Source organism: Bicyclus anynana, chromosome 10, assembly GCF_947172395.1.
Source record: "Bicyclus anynana chromosome 10, ilBicAnyn1.1, whole genome shotgun sequence".
Lineage (NCBI taxonomy): Eukaryota > Metazoa > Arthropoda > Insecta > Lepidoptera > Nymphalidae > Bicyclus > Bicyclus anynana.
In genome coordinates this window covers 6,562,917-6,579,860 of record NC_069092.1, presented here as the reverse complement: position 1 = coordinate 6,579,860, position 16,944 = coordinate 6,562,917, and the positions used below count along the sequence as shown (strand labels likewise).

Sequence of the window (16,944 nt, the reverse complement as noted above, 5' to 3'; positions counted from 1 at the left end):
ACAAAGCGTCATCGTAAATCAAGACTTGGGGTAAAGGCTGTTCTTAAAATATCAGCCTACTTGAAGCCTTATATCAACTGGAGTTTGAAATTATGAACTTTTGAACTCATTCAAACCTTTTATTTCTTAATTTTCTCTAAAGTAGACTAGTTTACGTACCTATATACTACCACAATTTATGAATTACGTTAAATAGATACTTACGATACCCAAAAATGTTATAATACAAGAGGCGCATTTTAAATTTTTTATACACCAGCAAAACTTTCTCACTTTTGGCAACCAAATAAATAAATTCAATGATTTAACTTTACTTTTACACGGATTAGCTTTGCGTACATCGGGCATAATTATATAGATGCAATAAGTTCTTGCGAGGGAGTTTGTTCTGCGGTATATACAATTTCTATGGATGATTTCAACATAAAGCAAATAGTAAATTAATTAAAATGAAAGGTAAGAGTTTATTTTATGTGATAAGCACAGATTAATTTTAAAGTATCTAGTGTTGAGTCAGCCATTGGCAAATACAGATTATTGAATAGATATCTATGATCTCGACAAAGAACACTTTATGAAGACCAATGAATACGGATCACAGACCAGAGATTATTTATCAAAGGATTTGACATACAAAACACATACACTCATAGACACACACCAAACCTTAGATTTACGATTTGGTACAAGTACCTAGTACCTATTTGGCACAGATTAATGACTAATCTATCAGATGAAATTTCTCAGCCCGGAGTTGGGAATTTGGTATATTATCACCAGACCGAAGAAACTCCCAGATGACTTGACTTTTTCTTTTTCGTTTCTTCTTACAAATAATATTTATTTATTTTTCATAGGAATGGCTTCGTCAAAATTCCATTCTTCGCCACAGGTGCATAATAGTAGTAGATAATATAGCTTCTATGTAGGAGATGGAAACGGAATATCAAATACCAAGATTCATATTAAGAAATATATTAAAGATAGCAATAAAACGTATAGATACATAATTTCGAAACAAATCATCATGCAGGTTTACTACCTTACTATACATAACGTAGGAGTTACATTACATTCATTTCTTACGGTTATAAACTCTCTTGGTCATGTTTTCTCTTCTACGAACTCTGCGATCCTTTTCTGAAGGAAGACACCACCATTAAAAAGTAGACCCATACTGAAATTCAAAGAATTACAGTATTAAAATTAAATAGGTATAGTTTGTTACCTCTATCAGGAATGTTTTGCTCGTTTATCGTAAATAGTTTGGTAAATGCTAAATACAGTTTTTGAAAAATATTATATTCAGGTGCTGGATCAATACCGCGTTGGTAAGAAAAGTGGTGGTATGTATTCATCACTCTGATGAAATAAAGCCAAGTTACCCATACTGAAAATTGAAGTTATAAAATGATTAGAATAGAATAGAATAGAATATTTTTATTTGTCCACACACGAGTAATAAAATAAAATAAAATAAACAAACAGAACATACAAATATCTGGTCGTGGACAAAACAGGTATCCACCTCAGCACGATGCCACAGCGAGCTGTGGCGCTGGTTTTCAGGTCATTACAGTAATATATAAAATCATTAAACGTTTATCTTAATATATAAATGCTAATGGTCATCATCATCATCATTATCAGCCGATGGACATCCACTGCTGGACATAAGCCTCTTGCGTGGACCTCCAAGCATAACGGTCTTGAGCCGCCAGCCTATTAATAGTTTTGGAGTAATTTTCATTAATGTACACTACTATTTTTTAAAATATTTAACTGTTTATAACTTTTGCAATTGTTTATGTGCGGGTTTTTGAAATTTTTACACAATTTTTTAGAGGCTGCGACTAGTTGAATGAGCTACCACACGTATTTTATTCGCGGTATCAGTATTTAACACTGTTTCCAAGATGTTGACTGGCATACAAAAATAAAATAAATGCAATGAAACTAACCTATTAAGTCAAAACATGCAAAAAAGAACTCGAAGATTGGAAATAAACCTCCCACGTACACGCAAGCCGATACATACAGCATTCCATATAGGAACGATAGCAAAATCGCTATGAAACCTGCTATTATAAATATCAACGACGATCGCTTATCGCCTTCCTGAAATAGAAAACAAAAACAAAATAATAACCCTTCTTGCAGTCGGGTAAAAATGTATACAAGTAGTACCACTAGTATTATACAGGATGTTCAGTAATTAATGGATTAAACGCAAATGGTAGATACACTACCTAATCATCTAAAACTAATTTGAATAGATTTGAAAAAAATCCTAGGGACGACCATAGCACCACCTCCCAAAGAGTATGCACAAGTTTTGTACCAATTTACAAACCTCGATAATTTTACAAGTTGTTTAAATGTTGGTACAATTCAGTTACGAAAGAAAAATAATTATTACATTCAAAGCTTCTTCTACGAAACAAATAAAACATTATATAAAAAAGCAGTAACATAATATAGTAACATAGTATAAATCAGACTTTTAAAATCCTAATTACAGCATTAAAACCCTGATTCAAGATAAAAAAAAATAAAAATCCGAAAAAAATATATATATCTATGGTCACCCTAAGGATTTTTCAAAACTATACACCCTGTATACACATACATAGATGGAATATTTTCCCAACAGTTACCTGAAATATCTTGATTAGGAAGTTGAAACTGGATATAAGGAAAACTGCATCTGATACCAGAACCACCCAGCCGCTGTATCTAACGAACTCCACATACGCTGACTCGCTTTTGTTAACAGATTCCGTATCATTGCGAGTTAAGCAAGATGAGCCAAGACCTGAGCTAGCGCCGAAACCGAAGCTTAGCTGTAACATAAGGATGACTGATATATTTTATATATTATAGTATTATAAATAAATATCTACTAATATTGTGGGGTCCCAAGGTGCTGGAATGGCGACCCTGCACTAGAAAGCGCTGTGTTGGTCAACCCCCCACCAGGTGGACTGACGACATCAAACGAATCGATGTGCAAGCGAGTGATGTTTGGAAGTCCCTACAAAAGGCTTATGTCCTGCAGTTGGGCGTCCATCGACTGATATGATGACAATGATGATCTATTAATATTTAGTAAGCACAGTGTTGGCCGACCCCCCACCAGGAGGACTGACGACATCAAACGAATCGCAGAGATTCGATGGATGCAGGCAGGCGGCTCAGGATCGTGATGATTGGAAGCCCCTACAAAAGGTTTATGTCCTGCAGTGGACGTCCATCGGCTGATATCATGATCTATTAGTAATTTAACGTTTAAAAGTTTTTCAGGTAGCAAGGGATAGGTACCTAATCCCTAGGTCCAATTTTGAAAATTCTTCTACCAATAGTCAAGTTATTTGTATACGATGGTAAAATATATCTCATGAAAATTGTTATTAGCTAAATTTTATGCCCGTATTCCTACGGAAACATAAACTCCGCGCGAGTGAAACCGTGAGGAGTTGGCTAGCACCAGACTAAAGGATGGAAAATACTAAATAATACAACTTACATAAGCATAAATTCAAATTCAGATTCAAAATTCATTCATTTAGGCTTAGTTTACAAGCACTTTTGAAACGTGTCATGTCATGATTTAATGGTGGAACCTAAGTGAAGTAGAAAACTTAAAATTAAAGTTACGAGGGTTCCAAAGCCTTGGTCCGAGAAGAGCCCACAATCGTATAGTGCAGTTCAACACCAAGCTTTTTTATCATTTATGTAATTACTAGCGGACGTCCGCAACTTCGTTAGCGTGAAAGTTTTCCACAAATCCCTCGGAAACCATGGATTTTTCCCAGATTGTTAACCCAGAGTAAAATCTATTTCCATTCCAAATTTCAGACAAATCGCTTCTGTAGTAGCGGCGTTAAAGAGTAAAAAACATCCAAACATCTATACAAACTTTCGCGTTTATAATCTTAGTAGCATTAACACTATAATAAGACTTTCCTTTAAGCTTGCGTAAAATACCTAGTTAGTGATTGTGTTGATGTGTTGGGTAAAAAAAAAAACATGCATACTCACACTGTTGGTCATATAGATATCCACGACATCTGGTCGTGTCGCGCTAGAGTTCACGACACACGACACTTTGATCACGTACATGTGTCGTACGACCACCCACGATACCATTGGACTTGTCACCTGCAAATATTTTATTGAATTTTCTATATTTTGTTAATATACTACTAGTAGTGGACCAGGCAAACGTTGTTTCGCCGTGTATATTTCTTTTATGCAAAAATACTAAGAACCTGAACTATAAAAAGCACATAGAGGAGGTAGCAAAAAAGGCACAGAATATGACGGAGGCACTATATCGACTAATGCCAACTAAGGGTGGTCCGAGAGCAAGCAAGAGAAGAGTGCTGGCATCGGTTGCCCACTCAGTCATTCTTTACGGGGCGCCAATTTTCGATAGAGCAATGAGGGTAGAGCTATACCGGAAAAAGTTAGAAGCCGTACAGCGACGTTTAGCCATTGGTATCTGTGGAGCATACCGAACAATCTCCACAGATGCAGTTCTCGTTATTGCAGGGCTTGTTCCCATAGATAAAATGGTCAGAGAACGCGCCCAACTTTTTTCTAATAAAGAGCTAAAGCTAACAGAAATACGGGAAGAATCTCTTACAGAGTGGGAAAAAGAATGGAAAGAAGTAGGAAAAGGAGCATGGACGAGGGAGTTAATAACTGATCTCAAACGCTGGTTTAACAGAAAACACGGAGAGGTGGATCGCTGGCTCACGCAGGCGCTTAGTGGTCACGGGGTGTTCAACACTTATATATTCGCAATTGGGAAAACCCCAACAGACAAGTGCTACTTTTGCGGAGAGGAAGACACCCCAAGACATGGCATTTTTGAGTGTCTGGCTTGCGCGGATCTGAGATTGGTGGCACAGGGAACGCACAGCGCCGTAAGCTCTCGAAACTTAATAACACGTATGCTGAATAGCGAAAAAGAGTGGCAAGCATACGCGCAAATGATGAAAGAAACAATGAGGAGAAGAGAGGTTCGAGAAAAAGATGAGAAAAGGAAGAGAGAAATTTCGTAAGTGGGGGGCATGAAGTAATGCATTGCGGTCCCGTGCCACCCTTTGGAGTAGAGGAGGTTATTTTAGTCCGTGCAAGTCGGACATGCCCTGTCAACAGGCAGGAGTCCGCAGGGATTTTTCCTCAAGGAAAAAAAAAAAAAAATGCAAAAGTACTAAAAAATGGCAGCGGAGGGTGAGGGTAGAAGGTTAAGTTGTTAAAATATTATATTGTGGGTATATGTATATAATATATTATATATATATATTAATGAAGGTTAAGTTGTTAAAATATTATATTATATGGTGGGTATATATATATATCATTATGATAGTTAATTATAGTTTGGCTAGGAAATTTTTAGGCAACTTGCAATATATTTTTTAACGTACTAAATTTGATATAAAACACCTTTCATCCAATAAATAGGTGATGCAAATATTATTACAGAAAGTCTACTAACAATGCCTAAGACTGCTATGATAGCCGCAGCGGTTTTCAAATCTGTTACGCATCCGCAACATTTTTCTATCTTCGGCACCTTATCTAAAAACTTCTGCATATAGAAGTTGATAAAATATGTGTATAAGGGATAATAACCAAGATAAATTACAGACATAAATTGACGTAGCAAAAACCCTTTAAATAGTTATACATATTTCAATGTCAATGTCAATATTTGTAATCAAATTGATGTTGATGCATATACAGGAAATTAATGCCTATATGATCATAGTCAAACTAGTCAAGTCACAGAGTCAAGTGATATTTCCATTTGAAGAAAATGAAAAGCTTTGACACCTAGGTATATATAAAAAAAGCTTGCTCAAAAAATAGTAGAACAAAAAATAGATTAATGATAATCTTATTGATTAATTTAATTAATGATAAAATACTTATAGTGCATTTTTTTATTATTTTTCTTGTATTGTATATTTCTTTGTGGTGTACAATAAAGTATATTTTTATTTCATTTAATTACTTAGCAGATATATATATTTTTTGGGGTTTTTTATGGTTACCTTTAGTAACTTTGCAACATGTAAAAGTAATCGTAACAACTAAATTAGTAACAGAATAAAACTAAGTAGGTACCTAAATGATGATATTATCTATCTTGGTTAAATACTTATTGCGTAATGCGTGGCTTAGTTTAAGCTACGAAAACCGGGGATTTCAGCATTATTGCCTGGAAGGGGGGCCGCGGGGCGGGGGCGGGGGCGAGGGCCTCTTAACAAGATTACATTGGAGATAAAACGGCTGAGATAATAGCGCCCGAGTAAGCCGACGGAGCTGGGCTCTAAAACAAAATTAAAATGAGCGAAATGCATGAAAATCGGGAAACTTTCCTTTCAGGGTGCTCAGTCGGTATTGCTAACTTGGTACAATACGAAAAGCAAGTGGATATATGTATATAGAGAGCTGCGCAAATAAAATTGAAGGTGCACTTTAATATTTTCCAAATTGACAGATTCATAACACATATCTTGATACCGCTTTGTCTTATAAGTCTGCTGGTAATCATCTCCTTTACGAAAATATTACAGATACTAGCCGATGCCCCGCGGTTTCAGCGTAGTTCGCGTTTCCGTGGGAATACGGGAATAAATAAAGCCTAGGACACTCACAAATAACGTAGCTTCAAAGTGGTAAAAGAACTTTCACAATCGGTTCAGTAGATCTAGAGATTACACCCTACAATACCAAAAACTTTATCTCTTTACTAGCGGACCCGGTCAAGCTTCGTTTGACATAAGTGCACTTATTCTCTATCCCTACTCTACCCTTCTATACCTCTACCCCTACCCTACCCCTACCCTACCCCTAACCTACCCCTACCCTACCCCTATCCTACCCCTACTCTACCCTACCCCTACCCTACCCCTACCCTACCCCTACCCTACATCTACCGCTTGACTCTTAAACGTTTGTATGGGAAATAGAAAAGGGTTGTTTTTATGGATTTCCCGGCAATTATTCTAATTTTTCTCACCTTTCAAGCCTTTCCTATACCTTTCCTATACCCCCACAAACATTTCAAGACCAAGATAAGATAAATCCGTTCAGCCGTCCTCGAGTTTTAGCGAGACTAACGAACAGCAATTAATTTTTATATATATAGAAGATAAATTAAATAACACTTAATAAAAACGGTAGATATTTTATGCAAACTTTATTTGTCGAATGTCAAAAGTAGGTAGAGTTAGATACAAATAAAGTACTTACTCCATAGAGCAAAGTAATTCGCAGGTAACTGAAATATTGACATGAATTTAATTTCTAGTAATGGAAATTCTATTATAATTCCAACCTACAATTGCGTGATAAGCATCTACGTGCCGTAGGTACCTACCTACTTTTGTTGAATTGTAGAGAGAACTGTAACATAAATAGGGGTTTGCTGTGGACTGGTATTGATCGCCGCTTCACCGTTGTTTCAAATTCAATTCGCAGAGTGGGGTATAACAATAAAAAGCAAACCGCCTTGTATCTCCACTTGGCATCACGTGTGTTTTGAACGTGAATCGAATGTTTTAGCTTGAGTTGGTTCTACAATTTTGCTGTTTGCCTGGTATATAGATAGCTATCTCCTTGAGTATATTATTAGCTACATTTGCAATGATGGTATCTGTTCTTCTTTTATGTAGTTGACATCTTTATTAGAAGGCAATTCTAGGAACATCAAAACTCGGCAAGCGTACTTTGCGGTACGTTTTCTACCAAGAAATGTCAAAATATTTCATACGAGGCTTATCAAAAAAATGCTAGAGGCGTTTCTTTTCTATGATATACATCTATTTTTATGGCCACGACCTCATCCTTGTCGTACGAGACGAACACGCCTTGGGCTTAGTTCGCGATACGCAATACGGGTCGCGCGATAAATCTTCACGAATTCCAACTTTATTTATTAAGTTGTACGCCATTTTTACGAGGTTCCTCTGTTGGGACATTCATTACTGCTTCCACTGGGTGATGAAAAAAACTTTGCCTGATATCTCCGCAACATTAATTGCAAAAGTTTCTCGCTCCCTCTTAAATTTCTTGAGGCAGCTTTAATAACGTATTTTACGATTTTGGGTTGGGGAGAAGGAATAAGAAAAACGTGATTCGCCTCGAACTGATAAAAACACTTGTATATCTAGTGATAGCGAACGGTATAAAGGCGAAGACGTCACGTAATAGAAGAGAACTGTGAGTTTTATGTCCGCAATTCGGGGCGTGCACAAAAGAATTGTTAAGTTTGATACGAACGTGCCGCCCTGGCTCTAACGCTTCGAGCGGTTCAATTATGGCAAGCAAACATCGAGATAGTGTTGATAAGAAATAATATTAGTCAGTTAGATTAGATACCTAGCTAAAATAAAATGGGTCGTTTGTTCGTTCGTTATCAACACATACACGGCTCACTGCTGAGCTCGAGTCTACTCTCAGAATGAGAGGGGTTAGGCTAATAGTCCACCACGCTGGCCCAATTCGGATTGGCAGACATCACACACGCAGAGAATTAAGAAATTCTCTGGTGTGCAGGTTTCCTCACGAGGTTTTCCTTCACCGTTTGAGACATGTGATATTTAATTTCTTAAAATGCACACAACTGAAAAGTTGGAGTTGCATTCCCCGGACCAGATTCTCCAGAGAACCCACACCCTCCAGAATCTGAGGCAGAGGTCATATCCATTGGGCTATCAAGGCTCGGCTAAAATGGGTCGGCTATTTAATAATCAACTTGCGAATGAGTTTTTGAAACAAATAAAAAGGTTCACAGTATGTAGGCAGGTATTAAATTTTATCAGGTAGGTACTGAAAAAAAAAGTGTTCCTGTTATTATTTTCACTGCCAATATTGTCCAGTACTTTACGATGCTATAAAATAACTGAACATTTTTAATACATTGACACTTATGGTAATGCAAGTATTTTTTACAGTTAATGTTTTTATGAACTCGAGATAAAAATCTGTTTCCACATTGGTGATACCGATACGTGGTACCTATAGATGTTTTGGTATCATATGTTAAGGTGCTGATAGACTTGAGCATTCAGTTGTAAGGATATTCGTGCGAATGTTCATCATCACAGAATAGTACAAGAACATTTTAAGCCGGGTCCAGTCGTGTGTAACGCATAATGTAATCCACCGTGTAATGTAATGCGAATTCTACGTGTGGACGGCACTACAAGCATTACATGTTTCGCCGGCGTTCGGTCTGATCCATCGGCTGTCAGTTTTTTGCGCGAACACAAAGTCGCTTGCAGCTGGGAAACCGCTCTTGAAATAGATTCGGGTAGACAAATCGCTTTAAGTTCGTGTACCATCCACACTGTTGACACTGTGGACGCATAATGTAAGATTATATTACACGTAATCTTACATTATGCGTTACACACGTCTGCGCTCGACGTTAGCGAGCATTCTATCGAGCGTTCTGGCGAGCATTTTAGCGAGCAGATTTGCTTGGAGCTTTTTGCTGAGCCAAGCCTTTGTCATCGTTTTGACGAGCATCGAATAGAGCGTTCGCTAGAATTCTCAAGATGATCGTAGCAATATTTGGCTCTATGCTTGGCTCGACTCGTTCAGTTCTACAATATAAAAACGGCAAATGCTCGTTGTTCTGTTACAAGTGAATGCTCAAGTCTATCAGCACCTTTAGGGTTACGTAGATCTCCGTGTAATCAAATTCGGCGAGGTAATAACTTCTTGGGAAAGATAATGCAAGTTTCGCCAGGGGAGGGCGAAGCGGGGTGCTCTAGGTGAGTGCCGGAGGGCGGATCTCATACAGCTAATTTATGCCTCTATAACTCAGCCGGACAGCTGCTCAATAGGTAATTTAGATGTTCCGAGCAACATTGTCGTAATGAGAATGAACCATTTCTGAGTCGAGTTTATTGGTGCGCTGAGCGGACTATTCACAATGGGTGGTGTGTGAACGCCCGGTGTGTATTCTGAGTTGTTCCCTAACATACATTAGATAGGTAAGTAAGTATAGCTAGACAGAAATATTGAAGGGTTACAAATTTACAGAGCCGTGATAACCCAGTGGATGTGACCTCTGCCTTTGATTCGGAGGATGTAGGTCGAATCTGGTCAGGGGCATGTACCTACCTCCAACTTTTCAGTTATGTGCATTTTAAGAAATTAAAAATCAAACGTTGAAGGAAAAACATCGTGAGGAAACTTGTATACCTGTGAATGCAAGTTTCCTCACGATGTTTTCTTGCGTACCTGTGAATTTTCTAAAAAACAAATTATCTTCGTATGTGTAGTCTGGGCTAGCGTTGTGTACTATTAGCCTAACCCCTCTCATACTGAGTGGAGACTCGTGCTCAACAGTGAGCTGAATATGGGTTGTCAATGATAACATTTTATTGAAATGTATACGCCTCAATCTACCCGTTCACTTTGCCATGGCGTAATTTGCTGATGATAATTTTATAAACTGCATTAGGGCAATGCTAAGTTATCGACCATTGTTTCATAGTTGTAACTAGGTAGTTCTCTTAAAAATAAATCAATGTGAAAGAGTCTAAAAGACAGATTTAGGGATAAACTCAATAATTAGTAGGTATCTACATAAGTAAACTGATCACGGTGATAAAATCGATCCAACAGTTATTATCTCTCCTTGATTGTTAACTAACCCTTACCTACGTATATTATATATTTAGGTTAATATATATATTTAGGTTACTAACACAATCTTTATATAGAATAAAAATATTCAGTTTTACCAACGTCACACATTTAAAAATCCTTTTTATCTACATAATCTCTGTCACGTCGAAAAAGAATTTCCAAACATAAAATGTTTATTTAATCAAATAAGCTCTGGTTTTATATCTATAGGTGCCTACCTCCGTAATAATAAGACTTTAAGTAAAACATCCAAAGGGTGGTTCGCGCCTTGGCTTTTTACATTCTTCAGCAAACGACTGTTAAATGAATATAATCATAGTCGTTATAGGAATAGAGTTTTTATTTGAGTGCGCTGCGTTATAGTGATACGACGTTCTGAAATGTAACAAATGTTCTGGCTTAAACGAAAAAGCTCATAATATACACAAGATATGGCCTCATGTGGCAGTTTGTTATGAAGTTTATAGTGTAGCCCTTTCTAGTTACAAGAAAAAGTATAAGTCGAGATCCTCGGGTATTAAGTGTTACATCAAATGGGATCGAATGAAAAACTAAATCCTAAATTATGAACAAAAATGGATAGGCATGTGAGATGAGTAATTGGATAGTAGGTACCAACGTATTTTATGTTTATTATATTTTCGTAGGTAGAACACCGTTATGATAAACGCTCTGTGAGAGAAACATGATGTCGGAATGTTATTAGATATTTTTATTATAAAGCATAGTCGTAAACTAGATCGTACGCGGTGCGCTTTGACGCTAATTATTATTATTATTAAATCTCGGAGTGTACATAGATTATTATTATTCTACAGTCGTAAAGATAAACTTTATTGAAGGTAGGAATAATTTTATGTTTAAAAATTGTTTTTACTAAGAATAGTAGGTAATAAGTAAAAGGTATAAGTGCGTTTAGAAATAGGTATTTCAGGTAGATACTGGCCTCTGAGATAAAAAAGTTAACACCTAGCAGGATTCAGTTTTAGATTTAGACTAACCTTAGGTACACATAATTAAGCACCTATTAAGATCAGGAACCTCCCTATTTGTCTGCAGCAAAAATGCGGTTTCCAAAATATACTGTCTCTATTTTATGTATTACAGACATAGTAAACCATTGCACAATACCTAGTATCGTAAAACAATTCATACATAAATATATCATTAATGCGAGACAATCAAATTCGATTGCTATAAATATTATGAACAACATAAACGAACTTAAGCCACGTATTCATTACTACACTTTCAAATGCTATAATTACGTGTAGGTACGTAATAGCTACAAATATTTCTACTTAATTTGTATATATACGAGTATGTAAATCAGTTTATTTAGTCTCATTTTAACAATTTAACTAATTTTTTAATTTAATTAGTTTAATTTTTTTATTTGTATGTACCTATAAGGTTTTATACACGCACAACTAAAACCTAACACAAACTTATCTAACAAAACATCTCTTAGGACATGCATAGACTATCAAAGTTATTATTAAATAAAAATAATATGTACTTGTATATGTAATTTTCTTTTGTGTATGACCAATATGGACTAACCATATTCGTCGCTAGGTTATTTTTAGTGAGGTATATTGCGTTGGTCGCATTGCTACGACTCTACGAGTCTACGAAAATAGCTAACAATTAAGTAAACCGACTTGTTTCGAAACATTATTTAATAGTGAGTGCGTGGCATAAGCAATATCTATCGGTTCTAAATAATCTAATACTTCCGAATTCCCGATTGCAAATCCAATCGATATTCGATACTAATAAAACAGCGCCGATTCGCAAATACATAAAAGTCGGATTCAAGTCTTGCGCTCTGCATGGAGTTAGAAGGGTTCCCTCTTTTATTGCAAGGAATTTGCATATAAAGTAACCATTGAAGAAAAGCGATCTTGATACGATTCCGTGCTTTTTTCGTATTCATTGTTGAAGGCCGGCCCATACCAACATCCCGTTTTATAGTCTATGACGCGAATAAAATAAATAATGGTATCAACACTTTTTTTGCTGATGATTTATTTGGGAAAGTGTCGGCCGTGTGTTGTATGTTTTGACGTTTTAATCTCTGCTATAATTTAGGACTAGACAAACGTAATAATATTAAGAAAGATAAATGTTTCATTGTGTTTTTTTTTGTTTCAGATTATTATTATTATGGACCGATAAGAGAGCTATAGGTAAGTAAATATTATTATTTTGGTACTCATTTGTAGACTAGACTATTTACACACAATATAATGTTATTACGAGTATATGTCGGTTTAAACAAAAATTATAAAATAGAGATATGTCACTAACGCGTCAAAACTGAGGCGAACAACAGCGGCTAATTGTCTTAATTTCATTGAGCCGCGTAATAGTTAGAACACAACGAAAGTTATTTAAACAAATAATACATAAATATTGTCTACAATGTCGATTTGTGTGTTTAGTTTATATAATATATCTTATAGGTACAAAATTGTGCATGTGTGCGCTCAGTGGAGTCGCTAAATTCGGAGCACTTTTTGCGGTGATTTTGCGTGCAGGTAACATGTATATAATATACCTAAAATATCGTTGGGCTTAAATAGCCAAAATCATACAAGACCGTCTCTATTTCAATTTTAGTCAGTTTTAAAATATAGATACTGTTATGGGTTAAGTTAATAAATAACAGAAGCTAGTCCAATTTACAATGAGTTTATTTTACAACTACAACTATACAGATACAATTACTTCAATAATACTACTGCTAACTACTTTACTAAAACTAACTACTTGACTACTTAAAACTATGGTTGGACGCCAGGAGAGTTTTGTGGGGTTGTTGTTAATGTTCACAGGCACCCTGCCAGGCCTAATAGTGTTAGCTCATTAGAGCAGACCCTCAGGGATCCGTTTGGAGGATACCTCGTACCGAGAAGGCGTTGCAGTAGGCTACCGACAATAGAACAAAGCATGAATGACAAAATAATATCGAACCTATCGTAGATCTTGCGCATGACTTAACCTACTACTCACCCCGCTAAGCTCGATGACAAAACACACCAAAACTAATGAATCTCAAATCACTGAATTGTTCTGCAATTACTCAATCAAAACTAAAAGTAACGTGCTAATTATTTATTGCACTACAAAATGTCAGTACTGTGACACGGAAGCCACCGTGGGTTTCACAGACGACCGTCGCTCCACAGCACCACACCAATATGGCCGAAACAAATTGAATTGCCTTTTGATATACGAGTATTAAATTAGCTACTTTAATATCACATCAGAATGTCTACTGCTCTCAAATCGATAGGAATAATTTAAAAAAGTACAATTGTGTTATAACAGAAGTGAGGTTTGAACCCGCGGTCGCGATTCCATAGACGCAAGCATTCACGCCGCTGCGCTGTCCGGTCATTACTTATTATTGTGAAAATGTGCAAGGTACTAGTACAATGTACGTCCTCGTTACGAGATAGACTCACGCGCAGTTTAAAGTACTTATTCATAATAATACTTAGTTCTGAAATGAAACTGAGTCTATATAAACCTAAATAGGGATAAAGACTTAATGTCAGATATGTAGCATTTAAAATGTTTAAAAGGTTATGTTTTGTATTATAAGAAGATTGTTGTTATTAGGCAATCAAAAGAAACGTAAAGAACACTTAATGTGGTATAAAAATATAAAATAAGATAAAATACTGACCACGGGGCGTTTCCCAATAAAAATGATATTTAATTGAAGTCGATAACACGTCATGTCGCGATGCCTAATAAACTGTCTTTATTATTACTGTGTATGGTCATCTTGCGAGATAAACATAATAAAGTGGGTAGGTATGTTCAAATGCATTTTTATTAAAGAGAATATTAGCAATGTAGGTATTTTAAATGATAAAGTTCTCTAAATATAACTTAGCGTGAAAAGTACCTACTGGCAGAGTGACAATTTTATTTGTGTTCTGTTATTTTTTTTATTGTCCCGTATAACTTTACGATTTATTTTATTTTTTGTATTAATTTACATTTATTTTTTTTTAATTGAAAAATATTAGCTGGGAAAATCAAAAATTGTGCAAAAACGTGCTTGATATTTAGTTAAATGAATCCACCATTCAAATGAATCTAATGTTCGATAATGTTTTCAAAACGCTTTGTTTCGTTTCGGTAGGAGGTTCATCTGGACTTTATTGTATCAAACATGCATGTAACTTATTAAGCTTCTTTAATAGCTAAAAGTGAGTAAAATATTGATACTTAGTTGGGTGTCGGGACGTTATATCGCCAGGTGATACCGCATATAAATTGGTAGCGAATAATTTATTGAAATTGCAAAGTCCTCGGTCGGATCGCGCCTCTAGTGTCGACCGGTCCATAAATTGTTTTATCTTTAATACCTTAGGAGCCATCATGCGGATCTGATTTGCATGACAATTTTTCATACATTCCATACCCTAGAGTTGGATACACATTGTAGCTACGTTTTGCCGTCGGTAGGAGATAAAAGACGCGAAAGCACAAAAGCGTTTAAGTGATAGTTATGGCAGCTTTTATAGGCAGTTAGATTTATTTTTACTGCACTGTTTGTTTTAATGCGTTTTTCGCAAGTTGAGAGGTCGTGACAATTGCCTTCTCATTCATTTATCGCTGCTATGTTTTATGCGTAGTTCACACTTACAAATTGTTTAGTAGGTAGGGCCCACTTAATTTGTTATAATGGTGGCCCCACACAGCGTTTTGCAGTTAAATTACCATTTTCGTATGTGCAGTATTATCTAGAATATTTTTCCTTTTTTATTTCTGTAATATCTATCTATATTTCATAAGAAGGTGAAGCTTGTTAAAATCAGAAATTAGTTTTAAGCATCACATAAGCACTTTTGAAAGTTGGTAGGCGCTTCATTATCTCGTTACCGTTTCGATTAAAGGTTTTGATGTAAAAAAATCGAAGAGCCATTAATTCACCAGTTGCTCAAGTAATTAGGTATACATATCTCATTGGATTGACTATTATCATTTCGAAAGAAATACGAAGAAGAAAAAATTAAAAGCCGGTCTTATTCAACAGTTGTCTTTTTCAAAATACATATCATTTACAACTTATCATATAAGGTCGAAACCTCTTCCTTTTATGAAATCGGTTAAACGGTAAGATTTCTTTGAAAGTATATAGTAGGTCTCAGACCAATTATAGAAGGACCTGTATCGCACTCATAGTCAAGAACAAAATTGTCTGTCATTTTCTGAAGAAAACGAGCTTAGATTTGGTATATCTTATAGTAAACTAGAAGGTTTTGCCCGTTTTTTACACAATTCAATTATACAAAAAGGTATTTTTACGGATCTCTTTAACCGACGAACATGATTACAACTATTTAACATCGATACTATAGAGACAGTTTTTTTAATCGCATTAGATCGTTGATCATATACTTTGACAGAAAAGTAACGTCTTGCGAGGCAGGTCCTATACAATAATTGGTCTGAGATAGTAGGTAAATGATAGAAAGGTATAGGTATGTTACCCAGTCGCGCCCAACCCCCATTTATTAGAGAGGCATGACAACGTAGGTCGAGCCTAATCAGAAAATATAGGCCAATAAAACGGGACGGTGGTGAGCCTTAATCAAATTGTCCAAATGACTATTGGAGGTAACCTGTTTGTGATGGGATATTAGGACGGACGGATTAACCATCTATCTACTGAGACTAAGTATGTTTGGTACAATGTTGGAAATTTTCTTTAAGTATCAATTCCACCAGGTAGGCAATAAATATGAGTTTATGTTTATTTATTTAATACGGTTTATTTTTTTTATTGAAAAAATATAATACGAAACTTTATACTAACATAACCTAATACAAGTCAAGCACACGTGGCGCTTGGGGCCATTGGATCAGCTTCCACCTTCACACAGGAAGTAAAACTATAAGAAATTATAATGTTGTCTACAATTGTAAATTATAACACTGTATGATTTCTTTTAAAAAGAGCAACTGTTAGTATCTTGTCGGTTTCTTCTCAGCAGAACCAGCATTCCGAACCGGTTGTAGAATCTTTACAAATAGTCAACTGACGTGTAAAAAGTGCTTTTAAACTGAGCCTACTTGAAATAAATGAATTTTGAATTTTTGTGGAATGGCAACAAGAGTACTGGCTGCATTTCTGCGATGGACATGCCTTTGGTTACTGTAAAGATATCCTATTTTCTCATATTGGTTATCTGTTCACCAAAACAACAGAACATGAATTCGATCCTTGTGATCTGT

At 35.9% G+C, this 16,944-nt stretch overlaps 2 protein-coding genes across 3 annotated transcripts in view; one reads left to right on the top strand and one right to left on the bottom strand.

The window, feature by feature from the left end:
* The window catches only part of LOC112057786 (homeobox protein abdominal-B), a 123,396-nt gene that overhangs the window by 20,690 nt on the left and 85,762 nt on the right, over positions 1-16,944 (top strand). For both annotated transcript variants that reach the window (XM_052883841.1, XM_052883839.1), the window contains exon 2: positions 12,841-12,875. The gene's annotated coding sequence lies outside the window, so the exon portion shown is untranslated. The remainder of the gene's footprint in view (positions 1-12,840; positions 12,876-16,944) is intronic.
* The window catches only part of LOC112057794 (uncharacterized), a 31,883-nt gene continuing 15,501 nt past the window's right edge, over positions 563-16,944 (bottom strand). Inside the window, exons 2-5 of the mRNA XM_052883844.1 lie at positions 4,042-4,161; positions 2,658-2,843; positions 1,962-2,118; positions 563-1,177 (exon numbers count right to left, since the gene is read on the bottom strand). Of these exons, the coding sequence (XP_052739804.1) occupies positions 1,119-1,177; positions 1,962-2,118; positions 2,658-2,843; positions 4,042-4,149 (510 nt within the window). The 5' untranslated portion in view covers positions 4,150-4,161 and the 3' untranslated portion in view covers positions 563-1,118. The remainder of the gene's footprint in view (positions 1,178-1,961; positions 2,119-2,657; positions 2,844-4,041; positions 4,162-16,944) is intronic.